At 48.7% G+C, this 19,621-nt stretch overlaps 1 protein-coding gene across 5 annotated transcripts; it reads left to right on the plus strand.

Annotated features, from left to right (window-relative positions):
- Nucleotides 1–1,684: 1,684 nt before the first annotated feature.
- Zfp92 (ZFP92 zinc finger protein) lies at nucleotides 1,685–19,372 on the plus strand. 5 transcript variants are annotated; one of them, XM_029561824.1, is made up of 8 exons: nucleotides 1,699–1,748; nucleotides 2,170–2,204; nucleotides 8,997–9,065; nucleotides 10,608–10,722; nucleotides 11,844–11,906; nucleotides 12,186–12,312; nucleotides 13,109–13,210; nucleotides 13,544–19,372. In XM_029561824.1, exons 4-8 carry the CDS (start codon nucleotides 10,702–10,704, stop codon nucleotides 14,926–14,928), a joined length of 1,698 nt encoding a protein of 565 aa, XP_029417684.1. In that variant the 5' UTR covers nucleotides 1,699–1,748; nucleotides 2,170–2,204; nucleotides 8,997–9,065; nucleotides 10,608–10,701; the 3' UTR covers nucleotides 14,929–19,372. The 5 variants fall into 5 exon arrangements, with proteins under 5 accessions (XP_008827733.1, XP_029417685.1, XP_008827735.1 ...); XM_029561825.1 differs by lacking the exon at nucleotides 10,608–10,722 and having other exon boundaries at nucleotides 1,694–1,748; XM_008829511.1 differs by lacking the exons at nucleotides 8,997–9,065; nucleotides 10,608–10,722 and having other exon boundaries at nucleotides 1,685–1,896.
- The last annotated feature ends 249 nt before the right edge of the window (nucleotides 19,373–19,621 follow it).

The following is a 19,621-nucleotide window of genomic DNA, read 5'->3' on the forward strand; positions in this document are numbered from 1 at the left end:
CTGACTCCCACAGCTCTGGGCATCTGGGTCTGAAGTCAAAGTGGCCTCCTTCAGAGGCACTGGGGGAGGACACTTCCTACCTCTCCTAGCAGCTCTTGGGACTCCAGGTGTCCCTTCACTGTGGCCACAGCCCCCTATCTCCACCTCCTTCTTTACTTGGCCTTCTCCCTCTGTGAGTCTCCCTTCTGCCTCTCACAAAGACCCCTGTCATCAGACTCGGGGCCACCTGGATGATCTGACTGATCTCATCTCCCCATATTTAGTTGGACAACATCTGCAAATCTTAGGCCACACTTGGGAACTGATGGTCAGGATGCACACATCTTGCTCAGGGAGCCAACATTCACCTGAGGAACCCAGGCCTGGGCCTGCCTGACCAGGGGCCCCAGCAAGCAGACATCTCTTCATTGGAGCCCACGGCTGAGGGTCCCTGGAGGTCTCCCTGCCTCTATTCCAGGGAAGGGGCTCCAAAACTGTGCTTGCCCTTGGCCCTTATGATCTCCACATGCTATAGCCAGAAGCGCCCTGAGTGGGCGTTCCAGCCTTCTCCCTAAGCCTGGGTCACATGACAGCCTTATCCTGGGAGCACAGGCTTACAAAGGGCTCCTTACCATGGGCTAAGGTGTCCTGGTCTAGTTCTAGGGCCACCTGAAGATAAGCGATCTGGGTCAGCTTTGTAGGAGAGGTACAGCTCAGTTCCTGGCAGCCAGATTTGGGAGGCAGTGCTGGGACAGGAAACATGGCTGGGATTCCTTGTTATCTTTTTTTAAAAAATACTTATATTTTATTATTTTTTATTTTATGTATATGCATGTATTGCCTGCATGTGTGTAAATGCACCTGGGTCGCGCAATGCTCATAAAGTTCAGAAGAGAATGTTGGATCCCCTGGAACTGGAGTTATGGACAGTTGTTAGCACCATGTGGGTGCTGGGAATCAAACTCGGTTCTTTTACAAGAGCAGCCAGTGCTGTTAAGGAGGCAGTGGTGTTAACCACTGAGCCAGCTCTCCAGCCCTCCTTCTTATCTTTTACTCTTTTTCATACTCCTAACTTTTCTTGGAAGATCTCACAACTATAGACAGAACAGTGCCCAAGTCGACCCTGGGTTTCTATCCTGGTTCCATCATGTGGATTTTGGCCAGTGAGAAAATGGCAACCCTACTGTCCACCCCCGCCCTGGGGAGGGAGGAGCTTACTGCTCACATGGTGTAATCTGAGACAAAAGGTTTGCACCCAGTAGATCACCCATCACTTTTTGCATTTTCTGACTTCCTCTAAGTCCCTTTTCAGGCACCAGTGTCTCTTTCAGATCCTTTCCCTTCCTGCTCACAGGAACGAATCTCGACCACCTGATGCTAGAGAAGTGGACAAATGGATGGATGGATGTAATGCCCAGTGGTCTGTTCCATGGGAGGTGCTCCACCAACGATGGGAGGCTAAGGGAGTTTTTCCCTGCCCCCTTCAGGAATATGGTATGGCGACCACTGCAACCGCACCCCCTAGGAGCACACCAGATGGAAAACGGAAGTGCTCCGGGGTGCGTGGGGCTCCAGACTAGACGCCCGTGTGGTGCGCAGGCACGAGCGGGGCCGCCCTCCTGCAGCGCCGCGCATGCTCCGTGCCCCCCCCCCCGCGCCCCGTTCCCACGCCGCGTCGACCCGGCCCCGCCCTCTCTCTCCCAGCTTCTCCGCAGCAGCAGCGGACCCGATCGACGGTCAGTCACGCAGGACGCGCTTCCTGAGCAGAGGTGAGGTCGACACTGATCTGGGAGACCCGAGCCTCTCAGGGACGCCTTGCTGGAAGGCTTCTAGGAGGCAGCAGCCTTGGCCTCCATCCTGCCGAGGGGTGGGGGGCTGGCAGGAGGGGAGGCCCTCAGGCAGGCCTCCGGAGCGCAGGTAGGCACGCAGGCAGGAGGCGGGGGACCGGCCCATCTAAGCAGGGGTGCGAGAGGGAGGACACAGGTGGCCAGCAGGTGGGGGGAGGAGGAGCGGGGGTGGCGACAGTTGGGGACACCCTGGGCGGTGGGCCAGCGCGCCTAGAGCAGCTGGGCTGGGTTTGGGGGATGCTCCCTTCCAGGAGCGCCAGGGAAAAGGAGCCACTTGGACGCTGCAGGAGCTGCAGCTCTGTTTTCACGTTTCTCTCCTGATTTTCACCCACTTTTCCTGGAGCTGGTGTAAGAGGATTGCGTAGCTGATCTGCCCAGGTAAGTTTGGATTTTGCACCTCTGGGTGTGGGAACTCTGGGCAGGCTTGCATTGTGAGGATATGGCACGGTTACCCAGGGGCACCTGGCCAGCTGTCAACAAGCACAGGCCCTAATGGTTCCCAGACTGAGACAGGAAGCTAAAACCATGTATCGGTGACTCTCAGGAGTGGAGAGTTGTGCCTTTTCAGTTGTGTGTGTTGACCAGTGTCCAACATGACACCCCCATTCCAGGGAAGGGTAGTAAGCTTAGCCAAGCCAAGGCAGAGGAAATGAGGGTAGAATGGAAGGTGGGGAAAGGGTGTGAGGGAATGAGCAGAGCTGAGCTGAAGAGGGAACTGTGCCCACAGTTCAGGGCTAGTTATGACTAGTTCCATCTAACCAGGATCTACCAGGCACCCACTAGGAGCCAGGCTGCTGCAGACTTCTGAGATCTATCAGGGAACAAGATGTCAAAAATCTCTTCTTTGTAGCTGGACTTAGATGACTGAGCACAGACAACCATGACTGTTTTAAACTAGTAACTACATGTTAAAGGTAGTCTGGGGGTAAAAAAAGAAAAAGAAAGAAAGAAAAGTCGTCTGGGAAAGGGAAGTCCATTTGCAAATTTAGGTACTGTAGTTAGACTAGGTCTCTTCAAAGTCAAGATTTCTGCCAAAATTTGAAAGTGTCATGAAAGAGTAAGTCATGTGTTTCTGTTCTGGAAAAGCATTCTAGGCAGAAGGGATATAAAGGCCCTGACTCAGGAGAGGTAGAGCTTTAAGGCCAGTTTGACTGGGGCAGGGAGAGGAGTTGGGAAGGAAGAGGTTGGAAAGGACCGTGTGGCTTTATTATGAGTGACACAAGCAATCTTGGTAGGACTGTAGGCAGAAAATTGGACAGGCTCTGACCCACCTGTCCAAAAGATCCCTCAGCAAGCATCTGTGAGTAGTGGCCCCCTCTTTACATCTCAGTCAGCCTCTGCCCCCCACCACCCCGGAGGCAGCAGTTACAAGCGAGATCCCAGAGGACTTCGGGGGTCCAGGCTGCATGAAGGGTCAGGCCTCAGTTCTCAGCTCCTCAGCTGTCCCTCCCTGGCCATTCTACCAGGTAGGCAGGCGACAGGTGACTAAAGCCTCACAGTAAGAAAAGCAGGTGGAGATGAGAAGAGGTAGTTGGGGGTCTTTAGTTGATAGACCCCCGGGAAAGTTGCCCACAAAGTAACCTGTACGTCCCTTGTGGCTGAAAAGGCCCAAATTCCCAATGCAATGCGGCTAAGGAGGATTCTGGATGCTTTTCTTGCCGTTTGCGGGTGGGTTTCTGGTTTGTCTGGGAAAAGTGCCCCACCTCGTGGTAAAGTGCAGGATGGCGCTCTCCCTGCTGCTGGGTTGGCCCTTTTTTCTCTCAGGTTTTCCTGCAGCAGGCATCCGGGTCCTTCTCACCCGCCTCCCCCTCCCACCCTATGCTAGCAAGGCTGGATAGAGAAACCTGCAACTAGCCTGTGGGCAAGGCCCCCCGCAGGGCTGAGGCGTGGAGGAAGGGGGTGTTGAGTTCATAGTTAATCTGCTTGCTCAGGGCCTTGAGCCTAATGGATGCTCCCTGGGTGGGCCTAGCCTTGTATTGGGGAAAACCTGAGTTCCCAGCCTAGAATCATCCCAGAGCCTGTCCTGTGTTCTGGCAGCCCAAAAGGGTGGCCGGTCCAGTGAGAGGAAACTGCTGCCCAGTTCCACCAAGCTACTTCCAGGTGCTTCTTTGTCCCTGCACTAGGGTCCACAGCCACCAGAGTGGAGTTACCTGGGTTCCCCTGAGGACAGAGTGTACCCTGTCTATAGGAGCTGACATCATGGCTGACTGGTGGAGCGCAGCCCCCTCCTGTGGTCGGCCCCACCGCTTGATCTTCCGCTGATAAAATACAGGGCTGGTACGGTTCCACAGGTGGAATCTAGAGCCATGGAGCCTGGCTCTAGAGGAACACAACAGTGTGGGGAGATGAGAAATGCTGCCTCTTGTTTACAGCTTCCCGAAAATGAATAGTGACATTGCAGTACCATTATGGTAGCGAACAAACAACCTTATGTTATTTTTCTTATTTATTATTTATTTTTTATGTGAGAAGGGAGGGGGAGGGAAGGAGGAAGGGAAAACAGGAGGACAGGAGAGCCACAGCACACATGTGGAGGTCAGAGGTCAACTTTTGGGAGTTGGTTTGCCTTCCACCTTGTTGGGGTAGGGTTCCTCCTGTTTCTACAGTCCTGCATGCTCCAGACTAGCTGACCGGCACGCTTACAGGTGATTCTGTCACTGCCTCCCCTCTGGTCTAAGGAGTGCTGTGATTACAGATTTGCAGCATAACATCTTGTTTTTTCTGTGGGTTCCAGGGATCGAGCTTGAATGCCAGACTTGTGTGGCTAGCGCTCTTATCTGCTAAACCATCTCCATGGTTCCATGTTTGCATTTCAAACAATCATTTTAACCTGAAACATTTGTAAGTTTGGGTCATTCCTCTCCCACACGCCTTTAGTGTTGCAGTGTCCATAAGGAAATGCACATATGACTTATGGGTATCCAAATGATCACAGGAGCCCCTTTCTCTTTGAGTGTGGGTGTGGGTGTGAGTGGGTGGACATCATGTGTGTGCAGGGAGACCAGAGGTCATTGTGGAGAGATCTTCCTCAACTGCTGTCCAGCTCAGGCCCTCCTGAGCACTTTATGGGCTGAGCCATCTCCCCAACCTTCTGTCCCTTCTTTCTCATTGAGGTGACAGTCACATAAGCTAAAAGGCATTTAAATATTTTATTTTTTTTTAATTTTATGTGTATAGGTGTATGTAAGTGCACTGCATGTATCTAAGTGCAGTCACGTCAACCACTGCTCACAAAGATCAGAGGAGGGTGTTGGAAACTCTGGAACTGGAGTTAGGGATGGTTGTAAGCCGCCATGTGGTTGTTGGGGATTGAACCCAGGTCCTCTGCAAAAGCAGCCAGTGTTCTTCACTGCTGAGCCATCTCTCCAGCCCCAAAGCACCATTTTAAAAAAAAACTTTGGGGGCTGGAGAGATGGCTCAGCGGTTAAAGGATGCTGGTTGTTCTTGCAGAAGACCCGGGTTCGAATCCCAGCACCCACATGGCAGCTAACAACTGTCCGTAACTCCAGTTCCAGGGGATCTGATAGCCTCTTCTGTCCTCTGCTGGCATTGCACGAACTGTGCAGGGGCTGGAGAAATGGCTCAGTGGATGAGAAGACCTGGGTTCAAATCCCAGCACCCACATGGCAGCTAACAACTGTCTATAACTCCAGTTCCAGGGGACCCAACAGCCTCTTCTGTCCTCCGCAGACATTGCACGGCACGGGTGCACTTACCTACATGCAGACAATACACACATACACATGAAATAAAAATAATAAAAATATTTTTTTCTAAAAAAACTGTGTGGCGACATTCAGTGTGCTATCCAATCCTTCTTGTATCCAATTCCACAGCATTGTCCTCACTCCATTGTCCATAAACCCCTGGACTCTCCATCCCCAGGCCCCCAGCCGTAGGCAGTCAGCTTTCCAGCTATATATTTGCCTCTTTTGAACTCGCCATGTGTTTTATAAAGATTTGGGGGATTATGTCTCAGAACATAGTGACACTGGGGCAAATGAAAGGCAGAGAGAGCATAGCCACATGGGGCCATGTGGACATGCACTCAGGGACAGGGTAACAGCAGCAAGTGGGAACTGTCAGGGCAACTTATGTATAACGGGGGTGGGAGGGTCCCCTCTGGGTTGGCTAATTTGAAAACTTTTGTGGTCTCTTGGACATAAGGACCCCCTAGTTTTCAGGTATCTGGTCCCAGAGTGGGAACCTGATAAGGAAGCAGTTGGGATTAGGTGTTTAGTGACCCTAGAGACTGGGACTCTGATAAGAGGACATAGTGGGAATGGGGGCTTAGCAAGCTGCCTATATAAGACAGAAAAGAGATTTTAGCCACAACTTTAAAACTAGGTCAAGACAGCTCTTGTGAAATACCATATTACATCATATATACAATATGTGGCCTTTTGTGTTGGGATCTGGCATTTTTCACTTGGCAAAATATCCCCCAGGGTTCATCTGTGTTGTAGCATACATCAAAATTTCCTTCCTTTTTATGGCCAAATAATACTCCATTGTTTATATACACCCATGCTGTGTTTATCCATTTGTCTGTTGATGGATATTTGGAATCTTTCCACCTTTGGACTAATGTGACTAATGCTGCTCTGAACGTAGCCGTATAGGTTTTTCTTTAAATGCCCTTTTTCAGTTACTCTGTTTCTACTCAGTAGAAGAATTGCTAGGTCATATGGTAACTGTGTTTAACTTGTTGAGGAACCATCCAAATGGCTTTTTTTTACTTATCTGTGCGTGTGTGTGTGTGTGTGTGTGTGTGTGTGGTATATATGTGTGGATGTGTGTTCACATGTGTGAAAACACATCTTTGTGAGCCAGTGCCCATGCACATGTATGTGGAGGTCAGAGGTAGATGTCAGATAACTCTCCACATTATATATGGAGGTAGGGTCCCTCTCTTGAACTCAGAGATAGTCAATTGGGCTAATTAGTGTAGCTAGCCAGCTTGCTGTGAAGATCCTGTCTCTACCTCCTGTATGCTGGGATTACAGACAGGCCACCACCCCACCTAGCACTTAACAAGGGTGGTGGAATCCAAACTCCAGTCTTAGCACTTTACCTACTGAGCAATCGCACCACCCTAAATGATTTATTTTTATGTTCGTATATGAGTGCTCCTGTGTATGAAGATTAACATGCACATGTGTGAGCATACATGTGGAGGCCAGAGGATGACCTCAGATGTTGCCCCTCAGTAGCCATCGTCCTTGTTTTTCTCAGACAGTTTCTCTCATTTATCCTGGAGCTCACCGAGGTTAGGCTGACTGGCCACTGAGCCCCAGGGGTCCACCAGTCTCTGTCTTCCTAGCTCTGGAATTACAAGTGTGGGCCACCAGGTCTAGCTTTTTTACATTAATTCTGGGGCTTAAACTCAGAACTTATGCTTAATAGGCAAGCATGTTATCAGCTGAACCAGGTCCTAGCCTACAGTTTATAGAAACCTAGCCAAATGGTTTCTATAGTGTTTTTTTCCCTTTAACTTTTGAACACTATTAGTTGGCTTTTTATTACAATGAGAAAATGCCTGATATAATCAGTTTATAAAGAGAAAAGGGTTGTTTGGGTTCACAGATTTGGAGCTCTCAGTTCCTAATTGATTGGCTGTGATTTTGAACCTGTGACAAGACAGTGCATCATGGCCAGAACACACCAATATGGCACAGAAAAGCCACTTACTCCATCATAAGAAAGCAAAAAAGGAGGGGGAAAGGCCAGAATCACACTGACCCCTTTGAGAGCACAGTGAGGAGGACGTATAAACCTCCCAGTAGGCCTAAAGGTTCTGTCACCAATTATGAGACTTGATCTTCATTGTCAGAGCTGGAGAGATGACTCAGCGGTTATGAGCACTGGCTGCTCTTGCAGAGAACCTGGGTTCAGTTCCACGCACGTATATGACTGCTAACAACTGTCCATAACTCCAGTTCCAGGGAATCCGATGCCCTCTTCTAATCATCATGGGCATTACACAAAATGGGTGCACTTACATACATGCAAGTAATACACTCATATACATAAAATAAAAATAATAAAATATTTTTAATAAACATGCACAACGGGCTGGAGAGATGGCTCAGAAATTAAGAGCACTGGTTGCTCTTTCAGAAGACCCAGGTTTGAGTCCCATCACCCATGAGGCAGCTAACAACCATCCTAACTCCAGCTCCAGGAGATTCTCTTCTGGCTTCTGTGGGCACTGCACACATGTGGTACATTTACATTACATACTACACAAAACTCATACATATAAAAGAAAAATAATAAAAATTGTTTTCTAAACTCTTCATTGTTGGGGCTGGATAGGCTATTCAGCAGTTAAGAACACTTACTGTTCTTCCACAGGGGCTGGGTTTGATTTCCAGAACCCACATGGCAGCTAACAACCATCTGTAACTCCAATTCCAGGGAATCCCACACCATGTTCTGGCCTCTGCAGGCATTGCACATATGTAGTGCACTTACATGCATGCAGGTAAAACACTCATACACATAAAATAAAAATAATAGGGGCTGGAGAGATGGTTCAGTGGCTAAGAGCACTGACTGCTCTTAGAGAAGACCCGGGTTTCAATCCCAGCACCCACATGGCAGCTAACAGCCATCCATAACTCCAGTTCCAGGGGCTTCAACACCCTCCTCTGACCTCTACGGGCATTGCACGACACAGGTGCACTGCAGGCAGGCAGGACACATATATTTAAATTTTATTTATTTTTATGTCTATGAGTGTATTGCCTGCATATGTGTTAGTGCACCCGTGTCGTGCACTGCCCTTTGAGGACAGACAAGGACGTCAGATCTCCTGGAACTTGAGTTATGGACAGTTGTTAGCCTCCATGTGGGTGCTGGGATTCAAACAGATCTGCAAGAACAGCCAGTGGTCTTAACCATTGAGCCATCTTGCCAGCCCCAATAAAATATATATATTTTTTTAGTCTTCATTGCCAACTGGACTGGATTTGGAATTACCTCAGGGACACTTCTCTGGGCATGTGGGTGAGGGCATTTCGAGAGGCTTAACTGAGGAAGGTCGATTCACCATAAATATGGGTGGCATTGTCCCAGGGCTTGGGTCTTGGACTGAATGAAAGGGAAAAAGAGAAAGTAAGCTGAGCACTGGAATTCATCTGTTTTTGTTTCTTTGACTGAACACAGGGTGACCAGCTGGCTTATGCTCCTGCCATCATAGCTTCTTCCCGGTGATGGACTGTGTCCTCTCAAACTGTGAGCCAAAATAAACCCTTTCTTCCTTAAGTTGCTTTTGTCAGGTATCTTGTCATAGCAATGAAAAAAGTAACCTAACCAATGCACCTTCCAGTATTGCTTACCCTGAGGACTGACACTCCAGTGTTTGGGCCTTTTGTTGACTTTAAGATTCAAACAATAGCAAACATTGTGAACTGCGCAGATAGGCAGAAAGACTAGTGTAAGGAAGCCCAGGCTTAGCAGTGATGACCATTTTTGCCTTGTTTATGGTTTCTTGTTGTTGTTGATGTTGTTGTGCATGTTGCTATTGTTCAATATGCTTTTCTTTTAAATTTTTATTTGTTATTGTTTGGGGAAAGGGTTCTCTGCTTCCACCTGTATGTAGGTTCCAAGGATCTAAACTCAGGTTGCCAGGCTTGCAAGGCAAGTGCTTTACCTGCTGAGGCATCTTTCCAACCTTCAATATGCATTTCTTAAAAAGGATATTTTCTGCTGTGCCCCAGTGCCATTATCCACCCAATACATGAGCACTGATGCTTCTACCCCTAATGGCCACTTCAGAGTCCCCATCATCCTTAGTGCCTTTGCTGACTCTGTCATTCACATTGGCATCTTAGAGGACTAAATCTCTTTCATCTGTAGAATGGACTTCCAGCCTCCTTTCACCCTTGATACTAGTTCACTGAGACTGTGCTGGTTGCCTGGCGGAAGTGTACACCTTCTGGATTAGCTGGATCACACCCTTGTTGTACCTGGCTGTCACCTCTGGCCCATAGCTCCTCTGAACTGTAGACATTGAGTCCAGAGGTTCAGTTGAGTTCAGATTGAGTTCAAAGGCTGTATTAGGGTGGAGTTATATTCTTGTGGCCAGAGTCCTTCCCCTGTATCCTGGAAGCAGGTCTGCCCCATTCTTTGCTCCACATTAAGTTTAAGAGGTCACAGTTTACCGTGTCATGTCCAGTCTCCCTCAGTCTTTCACCTAATGGTTCTAGTATCTGTCCCACATTAAGGGTTCCTTTTTGTCTGATTAATAGACGCTTCCTCATCAGAAATACAACTTTTTATATTTGATCAATGTTGATTGACAGTGCCTAGGATGCTAAGGGATGTAAGGGCACTTTTTAAAAAAATGTTTATTATTTCACTGGGTGAGGTGGCACACACCTTTAATCCCAGCACTCGGGAGGCAGAGACAGGCAGATCTCTGTGAGTTCGAGGCCATCCTGGTCTACATAGTGAGTTCCAGGACAGCTGGGGCTACAGGGAGACCCTGTCTCAAAAAGACCAAAAAATGTTTAGTATTTCTTGCATGAGTACTGTATTTACATCATTTCTATCCCTCCCTCTCCCTCTCCACTTCCCCTCTCAATTTATCATCCTCTTCTTTGATTATTGTTACCTATACATATACATAATATATATTATATATATAATGCACTGCACTGTGTCAATTTAGTGTTGTGTATATATGTTCAGGGTTGACCATGTGAAATTAGATATCTCCTCCTTGGAGAATACTGACTTACTTCATACTTTCTTTTTGTTGTTGATTGCCCATAGCTCTTCATCTAGAAGGGGGACCTTGTGAAATTTTCCTCATCCACACTGGCGTGTGAACTGTTGGTGTCATTACACAGGTCTTATTTAGGCACTGATGCCTGATACTCTGGGCCAGGTGAATATTATAACTTCCTTGTATTCCCTGGACTCTGCCTCCTTTCCCTCTGTAGTGTCCTTGTCATTGGCAAACAGAAGCTGTAGTCACCCACCAGGACATAAACTTCTCTTGACCCACTGCCCCTCTTGGCCCCCTCCTTGTTTCTCTGCTGCTCTATGCAGGACATTCATTCTGTTGATCTCAAATAAGATAAAACAGCATTCTTGGAGTAACTGGTCATTGACAACTGATGTGGAGAAGTCTGAGGCTAAGTTGATTTTTGTCTACTCTGTTCACCCTCTTTGTGCCCTTGGAATGAAAACCAACTTCCCACTGTTTTCACTTGGTCTCATCCTTTGTGCCTGTTCTCAATAGCACAAACACCCAGCTGGCTCCACTGAGGGAGAGGTGCATGTCCTGGGCCTGTTACTCTCTCTGCTCCCTTGAAACCACATCAGACTTCTCAACCTGACATCACCTCTACAGGCATTGTATGACACTATACACTTAGACACATGCAGACAATACACTCATATGCATAAAATAAAAATAATAAATTAAACAAAGTGATCATGGGAGCCCTGGCTCTTTGCCTACTGAATTGGGAGACAGAAGAGCCTGGAAGCTCAATTTGGGAATGTGTCGAGGGCTGCATTGCATCCCTACAAAAGATAGGTTAATATCCTATTCCCAGCTACCTGGAAAGATACCGTCACTTGGAATAGGGCTTTGCGGATGTAATCAAGGTACGATGAGGTCATATTGGAGTAGGGCAGACCTAACTCAATGAATAGTGTCCTTATAAAACAAGGGAAATCTGGATCCAAGCACACAAAAAGAAGACAGTCATGTGAAGATACAGACCCTCCCCCCCAGCATGTGGTACTTTGCTGCAGCAGCCCGACCAAACTATAAGGATGGGGTGGTGATCAGTGGCCTCTTCTTTCAAGGAGACTATAGGTACTGAATCCATGGACCTCTCAAGAAGCAAACCATCTTTCCCTCTGCTCATTCTCACTAACACACACCACAGCTTTGCCTTGCTTGCTGTCATTTGACAAGGAAATCCAAGGGTTTAAAACAAGCTGCAGTTGGCTTTTGAGCAGCCTGATCTCATTGGGCTCTTTATCTTCCCTCAGCCTTTCAGCTGTGGTGTGGTCAGAGCCCTGACGATGGCGGCCATTCTCAGAGCAAAGTCCAAGGTAAGTTGGGTAGCTTCTCCCTCGCTGCCCCAGAGCAGTCTCTGTTTCCTGCTCTGCATGGATCCTGGGACTCTCGGGCCTTTGGCTGCCTTCCACTTCATGCCTCTTTCCTGAGTTTCATGCACTGGACTTTCCACTTATGTCTGCTATTTTGCCAGAGACAGTGCTGCTTGCAGCTGACCTTCTGGTTGCTGAGCTCTCCTGGGTAGGGGGACCCCATGTTTTCTTGCTGTTGGCTCATCAGACTGAATTCCCTACCACATAAATGGCTTCTTTTAGGTGTCATTATCTTTCGAGGATGTGTCTGTGTGCTTCACAAAGGTAGAATGGAAGCTTCTGACTCTCAAACAGAGGATTCTCTACAAGCAAGTGATGCTGGAGAACTACAACAATTTGGTGTCTGTGGGTAAGTGACCCTACCACATACACACACCTCGTCCCACGTACTCTGCCTCTAGGCTCTCATTTTGAATTTCCTTGCTTGTTTACTATGAGCACAAAAATAAATACATTTCTCCACCAGACTCGTAACTTGTTGTAGGTCAGGAGGTATGACCACAATAGCTTTCCACTAAACAGATTGGACTTGTAAGTGCTTCAGAAAAATTTGTAGGCCTAATAGATTTCAGTAATGACCTATCAGACTAATTTGGTACATAAAACCATAGATTAATGAAGCATAGTTCTACTTGAAAGATAGATATCAATTACACTGGAATATTTATATATTTATGCCAGCAAAACCAAGATTCCCAGGCTCAGTGAGTAGAAGAGCTTGAAAGCACTAAGCACTAGCCAAGCTGGGGTCTTCCTCCCTGCTGGAATCTTCCTGGCTGAGATGGTTTACTCACTGCCTTTGCCATAGAGGTGTGTGAAAATGAGCTGTCCTCCATTTTCTTCCTGACTGGACTACTCCTGTCATTTGACCCCTTGGAGGGAGACTAGTTCCTTCTCCTAGGTTCTTTCTGACCATCAAGACAAAGATAGGGATACATCTCCTTTCCAGAAGACTTGTGGAATTCCTAGTTTAACTGTGAAACATGGTGCTTCCAAGCACATGACAAGGAGTGATGTTTCTCTGGACCTTCACAGTGTGTTCTGGAGAGTTCTTTGCTCTCTGAACACACTAAGGCAGAGCTGTGTTCAGGAATGACTGTGTCCTTTTGTAGAAGAATGCTGATGTACTTTATTTCCATGAACAGGACTTGCTGTCACCAAGCCTCACATGGTGTCCCAGCTGGAGAGAGGTGAGAGGCCCTGGGTTGAAGAAGGCAGAGCCGGGACTGCAGCAGGACCCTGTGCAGGTGAGTCTGGGACACCAGGCCAGCTTGCTGGAGTCAAGGAGAAAGAACAACTGAGGGTGGTGTGGACTCTGGCATTTTGGATCCTCTTCGGGGATTCAGTCTCCCCAAGGCTCCCCTCTGTCTCATCCTGGTACTGAGTGAAAGGAGACTATGCCCCTTGCTGTCTCCCACCATCTACACCCCTGTTAACAGCACATTCTGTCTCTGTGCTCTCCCTTTGGCCCACCTGATGGTTTTCTGCTCATCAGTCGGTTAGGAAAATGAAAATGGGAGAACCCTCAACAGAAGCCCAGGGAGGGGAGGCACTGCTAATGGCACTCTCTGTCTTTGCAGATGCAGTAAACAGCAGTAGCAATACAGTGGCTTCAAACCCAAACCCTTCTGGAAGAGGTCTCCTTGGAGACACCATCAGAAGGCCGCTCACCTTCAGGCACAATCAGAAGAAACACATTGGAAGGCCACAGTACCCCAGAGGCCCGGATAGGCGATACCTGTGTCAGCAGTGCGGAAAATCCTTCAGCCGCAGCTCCAATTTGATCAAGCACCGTGTCATCCACAGCGGCGAGAAGCCCTTTGAGTGCAGCGACTGCGGCAAGCTGTTCCGTCGCAGCTTGGCCCTGCTGGAGCACCAGCGCATCCACACCGGAGACAAGCCCTATGAGTGCGGCGAGTGCGGCAAGACCTTCACTCGTAGCTCCAACCTCGCCAAGCACCAGATCATCCACAGCACCGAGATGCCGTTCGTCTGCCGCATATGTGGGAAGGTGTTCCGCCGCAGCTTCGCGCTGCTGGAGCATGCCCGAATCCACAGCGGCGAGCGGCCCTACGAGTGCGGCGAGTGCGGCAAGTCCTTCAGCCGCAGCTCCAACCTCATCGAGCACCAGCGCACGCACAGTGGCCGGAAGCCCTACGTCTGCCCCGAGTGCGGCAAGGCCTTCAAAGGCATCTCGCAGCTCATCCACCACCAGCGCAGCCACAGGGGGGACAAGCCCTTCACGTGCCGGCAGTGTGGCAAGGCCTTCCGTGGCCGCTCCGGACTTAGCCAACACCTGCGGGTGCACAGCGGCGAAAAGCCCTACGAATGCAGCGACTGCGGCAAGACCTTCGGCCGCCGAGCCAACCTCTTCAAGCACCAGGCAGTGCACGGCGGGGTGCTGCTGGCCGACCATCCCGACGGTGGGAAGGTGCTGGGGCGTGGCTGCATGCTCCTGGAGCCCAGCAGGCAGGGTCCTCACGAGGGTGCGGAGCTGGGTGGAGAGGGCAGCTCTGCGGAGCCCCAGCCAAGCAGCAGCACCATCACCAGCAGCTGCTGCAGCAGCGGCCCCACCAGCAGCTGCTGCAGCAGCGGCCCCAATGGCCAGAAGTCCTATGTGTGTGAGCAGTGCAGCCAGGTCTTCCTCTGCAAGTTGCAGCTGTGTCGCCATCTGCGCCTCCACGATGATGATGAAGAAAAGGCCCGCGAGGAAAAAGCTCGTGAAGAAAGGGCCCGCAAGGAAAAGGCTCGTGAAGAAAAGGCCCTCGAGGAAAAGGCCCGACAAGAAAAAGCTCGGGAGAAAAAGGCCAGCGTCGACCAGCCCATCGCTGGCCCATCAACCTCAGACGGAAAAGGGCCAATCAGCCAGCATCTGGAAGCTCAGCCTGTGGAGGAAAGCGACAGTGAAAGCAGTGATGACTGCATCCTATGGGATGAGAGGATGCCTAGTGCAGCCTCACCCTGAGATGGGGAAATGAAGCAACTCAGAGTGGCAGGCTGCCCCCCCCCCAGTGCTATCTACCCTAGTCCTTCCCTGGTGGGTGGAAAACGAAGGCTTCCTCCCCAGTCATTGATTATGCCTAGAGACTGCAAGGGAAGGCTCATCAGTGAGCCTAGGCAGGGTACTCCTGCGTGCGTGAACGTGTGAACATGTGCATGAATGCGTGTGTGCATGTGTGTGTGAACATGTGAATGTGTGCATGAATGGGGTCTCCAGGTGAGCCAGTTTGTGGATTTCAGAGTTGGTCTCTCCCATCCACTCCAGAAATGTCTGATGTGGATAGGAGGGAAGCAGCTGCCTGAAGCCAACTCTGAGCACAGTTAACTTTGAGTTTACAGAGGGATGCCCCATGTGCTCTCTCATGTTATATGTTAGTGTGGTTACTAGGGTAGCCACTGCCCCCCCCCTTAAGAGTTGTTTATGTTTCTGGGTCAAAGATACTAAAAGCACTTTAATCCATTAAGAGTATAAATTGAAGGGGGTGTGAAATTAGCTTGCAGGAAAGACACACCCTGCTGTCCTGGAGCACAAGCTGGTGTATGCTTGAAAACTTGGACCCTATATGGGTGTCCCCCTGTTGCAGCTTGGAAGATCTATGCCAAACATGTCATATGAGATAGTGGCCCTGCAAAGAGGGCTAACATCTGAGACCCTGAGCGTTCACTATCTGGGAAAGGAACCCTTTTTCTCTGGTCCCTCATACGCGCAGAGTCTGGGCAAGACATAACATTTGTACTCCTGGCACACTGCTGACTTAAGTCGCCTCCTCATCTTCCTTCCTACCCAAAGAAGGCCACTCTGGCCTTTGTGCACCAGCCCCACCCCCTGCCCCAGTGCCTAAAGCTTCCAGCTTATCTGCTCATCCCTCTTCAGGCTTCTCCATGTGGTGGCAACAAGTTAGAAATTTTCACTGCGGTGGACCCTGAAGTAAATCTGGCCACTAGGGCAGCCATCTTTCAGATGACATGTCTTAGAATAGTAAAGTTGCCGTTGATTTTATTTAGGGGTAATATAAGTTGAAAATTTGAGATAGTATGCCACATGAGAGTGTTTGGCAATTGTTCCTTTATAAAAAAAGAAAATCCCTCAGACAGAGGGTGTGGCTCAGAGGCCCTGAGGTCCATCCCTGCCCCCATTCTCTGAGAAATGCTCAGGCTAGAGAAAGGGGCCTTCCCAGGGCCACACCTGATGAGTGTGGCAGCACATCTGGCCCCTCTTGTCCTTGTGATGACGTGACCCATCCCCTTCCTTTCAGCCCTGCAGAGACAGAGTAATCCCTTCAAATAGTGCTTTACTGAAAACCAAGAGGGAAGTCTAAAGGGGAAGTTTATGGCGGTCCTATTACACCTTTGCTGTCCCAGGAAGCCCAGGAGTGCTATACCTTAGTACTCCCAGCCCAGTATCCTGGTCAGCAGGGCTACCTTCCAGCTTTCTTCAGTCCCAGGGGAGAGGGAGACTTCATTATACAGTGTACCCTGAGGGCAGGTGGTAGATGAAGTGGAAGCTGCTCTTGGGGACTCTGGAGGAGTGTGTACCTTCCCTGCCAGACAGATGAGGTTCAAAGACCTCTGTCTCCTGCACAAAGTGTGGAAAGACCTGAAAATCCAGGATGCCACTTGGAGTCCTGGTCACAAGGATAACTCCAGAACACAAACATGCGCGCGCGCGCACACACACACACACACACACACACACACACACACACGTTTTATGTATATAAAATGTTTTACATAAGTTCTACTGTTCTTGTAACTTGAGCTTCTCTGTGCCCTCCAGTAGATCCCCGTCTCCTTGTCCTGTGATTGCCTTCTTGTCTGTAAGCCTGCAGCTGTGTGTTGTGTTCCCCTGTGTCTGCACTCTAAGCCCAGTGCTGGGCAGTAGTGAGTGCCTGTGAAAAGAGCATTGCTCTCTTAGCACGCTGGACTTCGACTTTGTAGTAGTTGGCTCCAGCAGCTGCTGGAGGCAGTCCAAAGTATCTGCTGCTTTGGTTTCCAGTTGAAAAGAAGTATTAAGAACAGTGTCTTTTAAGTGCCTGGTGAGATAATTGCTCAGAGGATTTCTGCTAGAGCTGGCATGGATACAGGAAGCCAGGCCCCATGCAGATCAGGTGCCCATGGCAGAAGGCTCTGTTTGGGCAGAGCTCTTGGATGCTGTTGGATGTCTGTTTCCATGGCTCTGGGAAGCAAATGATGTAGATCTTCCAAGACAGTCATCAGCATCTACACCCAGAGGTGACTTGCTACAGGAAGGGTCATAAGCAGGCATTTTCAGTGAAAGTCAGGTCTGCCAGGAGAAATTCGGAGTACTGTGTTTTGATGATGTTGGAGTAGCCTGATATGCTTCAGGGTCCCCAATGGTTGCCTATATAAATGGCAACATGTCTTTTTGTCAGTTCTTAATCTAGTTTAGCTCCTGTTACTAGATATTTTCAGTTAGTTGGAAGTAGTGATTTCTCTCAGGTATGGTAATCAGGTATGCAACATGAAAAGAACGGGTTTTTCATGGGATAAAGTAAGAGTACCCAGAAGGGACACTTGTGCTTTTCCTCATATGGTGCCTGGAAAAGGAGCCCTACTCCTCATGCTAGGTGAGGAATGGGGTTGATCGCTCTCATGTGTGTTTTGAGGGACAACTAGGGTATAAAGGCTTAAGCTATTGAGAAAACTCCTGCTGCTTTCTAGTCCCTCCTCTTCTTGTCTGTCCTCCGACACTTCACCCTTGGACTCTTTTCCATTTGAAACTGTGGGTGCTTCTCAAAAGAGCTGTATGAATGCTATAGCATCATCCCGGTGCGGCTGGTAAGTAGTCCCATCTAAATTCATTGCGAGATGCTATTGTTCGCATTTCTGTTGCTTAAAAATAAAAGGGTAGGCTACCAGGAAAGACACCCCCCCAGTGGAGCAGGGCTATTCCCAGGGTTAAACAGACAGGTAGTGGTTAAAGGTCATGATAAGGCTTAATTCCAGGCCTCCTTCCCAGGGTCCCACACTGTGACTCTGAGACCTTGAAGGGAGCACAGCCTGGTCTCTTAACAGACAGTCCTATCAGTCGCCTGCTTTCTGTTTTTGTTACCACTGCCAAATGTCAGACAGCTAGGGTATAAAGGCTTAAGGTATTGAGAAACTTAGCCACCCTTGCCAGTGTGTAGAGGGCAGCTTTTCCGACAGAAAACAAAATAGAGGGACTTGGGGGGGGTGAAAAGTGCCTGGTTGGGGTTCGAGGGGTGTGGTGTGTTGGGGAACCCCAGAAGACTGAGGTTTCTCTAGGATGGTTCTGAGTCAGAAGCTCAATTAGTCAGGAGTTTGAAGCACCTAGGATAGCAAGTACAGAAATTTGGACTCTAGCTGGTCGCAGGTGAGGAGCAATTTTCTTAAACATGAAACAGTCATTCTGCTACTGAGAAAGAAAGGTTGGTTTAAATGATTGCTGCCCTGGGGTTGTGGTCATCTGGATAGTCTTGAGATCTGTGAACATGTGCATCTGGGTGGCTGCAGTCGGCCACCCATGACGAGATAGTGTGGGAGAGGATGGAGGTATCCCATCACCTTCCTCAGTTCCCACTTGCCCTGGAATTTGTGGCTGGCTTCATGTTTTTGCTGCCCCAGTGCATACATGACTCCACAAAGCAATGACCGTCTAAGATTTCTGGATGCCTTCTTTTGAGGGAGGGGAGGTTACTGTTTTAAGCCTAGGTCTCCCTGTGTAGCCCAGGGTGGCCTTCAATTCTCAATCCTCCTGCCTCCTAAGTGCTGGGATTGCAGGAATGGGCCACCACATCTGGCTTCTGTAAATTCTTATGTTCTTGTATTGCAAGTAGCTTCAAGTTCAAGGCCTTGAACATCCATAAGGAGCACAGTGCCTCCTTTTGTGTTCAAAAAGGTTAAACCTAGTCCTTCTCCATCACCTAGGAACACTGAGAGCAGAACTGTAGGCCTACTGTAGATTTGGAGGCTCCTGAATTATTAACTTTCTTTGGTAGATTTAGGGAAGTATACAGTAGACATATAGTAAGCTGTAAAGTTTTCAAGTGTGTGATTGGATGAGTTATAACTGGTGTCAGTAGTCCTAAAACCATCCCTACTATCAAGATAGTGAACATACAAGCATCTTAGTGCCCCAACTATCTCCTCCTTTCAGCTCCTCCCTGCCCTTAAAATCACTGCTTTCAGTCGCTAGAGGTTAACTTGTATTTTCTAGGCTTCTCTGTAAATGAACTCGACAGTGTGTGTGTGTGGCCCTCTCAGCATCATTCTTTTGAGATGTATCCAGGTGGTTGTGTGTATATCAGCACTTTGTTTTTATCCCTTTGTATAAGTGAACCCCAATACCCGTTGATGCCTGTTAATGAATATTTACATTTTTTTCCAGTTTGGGACCATGACAAATAAAGCTGCTATGTATATTTGTATGCACATTCCAGTGTGGATGTTTTCATTTCCCTTGAATACATATCTAGGAGTGGAATTGCCAGCTCATATGGTGACACAATGACTTTTTGAGGAACTGCCAAACTGTTTCCTAAAGCAGTTGCACTATTTCACATCCCCATTACCAGATGAATGAGAGTTCCAGTTTCTCCCCACCCTAACCAACACTTGTTATTGTCTGTCTATTTTAGTCTAGCCATCCTAGTGTGTGGGAAGTTGTATCTCATTGT

The sequence above is a fragment of the Nannospalax galili genome, unplaced genomic scaffold (assembly GCF_000622305.1).
Source record: "Nannospalax galili isolate Female #2095 unplaced genomic scaffold, S.galili_v1.0 scaffold513, whole genome shotgun sequence".
Lineage (NCBI taxonomy): Eukaryota > Metazoa > Chordata > Mammalia > Rodentia > Spalacidae > Nannospalax > Nannospalax galili.

What these genes read in the sequence shown, in the direction of transcription:
- Zfp92 (XM_029561824.1), top strand. Translation starts at nt 10,702, where the DNA reads ATGCCTGATACTCTGGGCCAG. An exon ending in CAACAATTTGGTGTCTGTGG is followed by an intron (nt 12,313 to 13,108) that starts GTAAGTGACCCT and finishes TTCCATGAACAG; the next exon opens with GACTTGCTGTCACCAAGCCT. An exon ending in TGCAGCAGGACCCTGTGCAG is followed by an intron (nt 13,211 to 13,543) that starts GTGAGTCTGGGA and finishes CTGTCTTTGCAG; the next exon opens with ATGCAGTAAACAGCAGTAGC.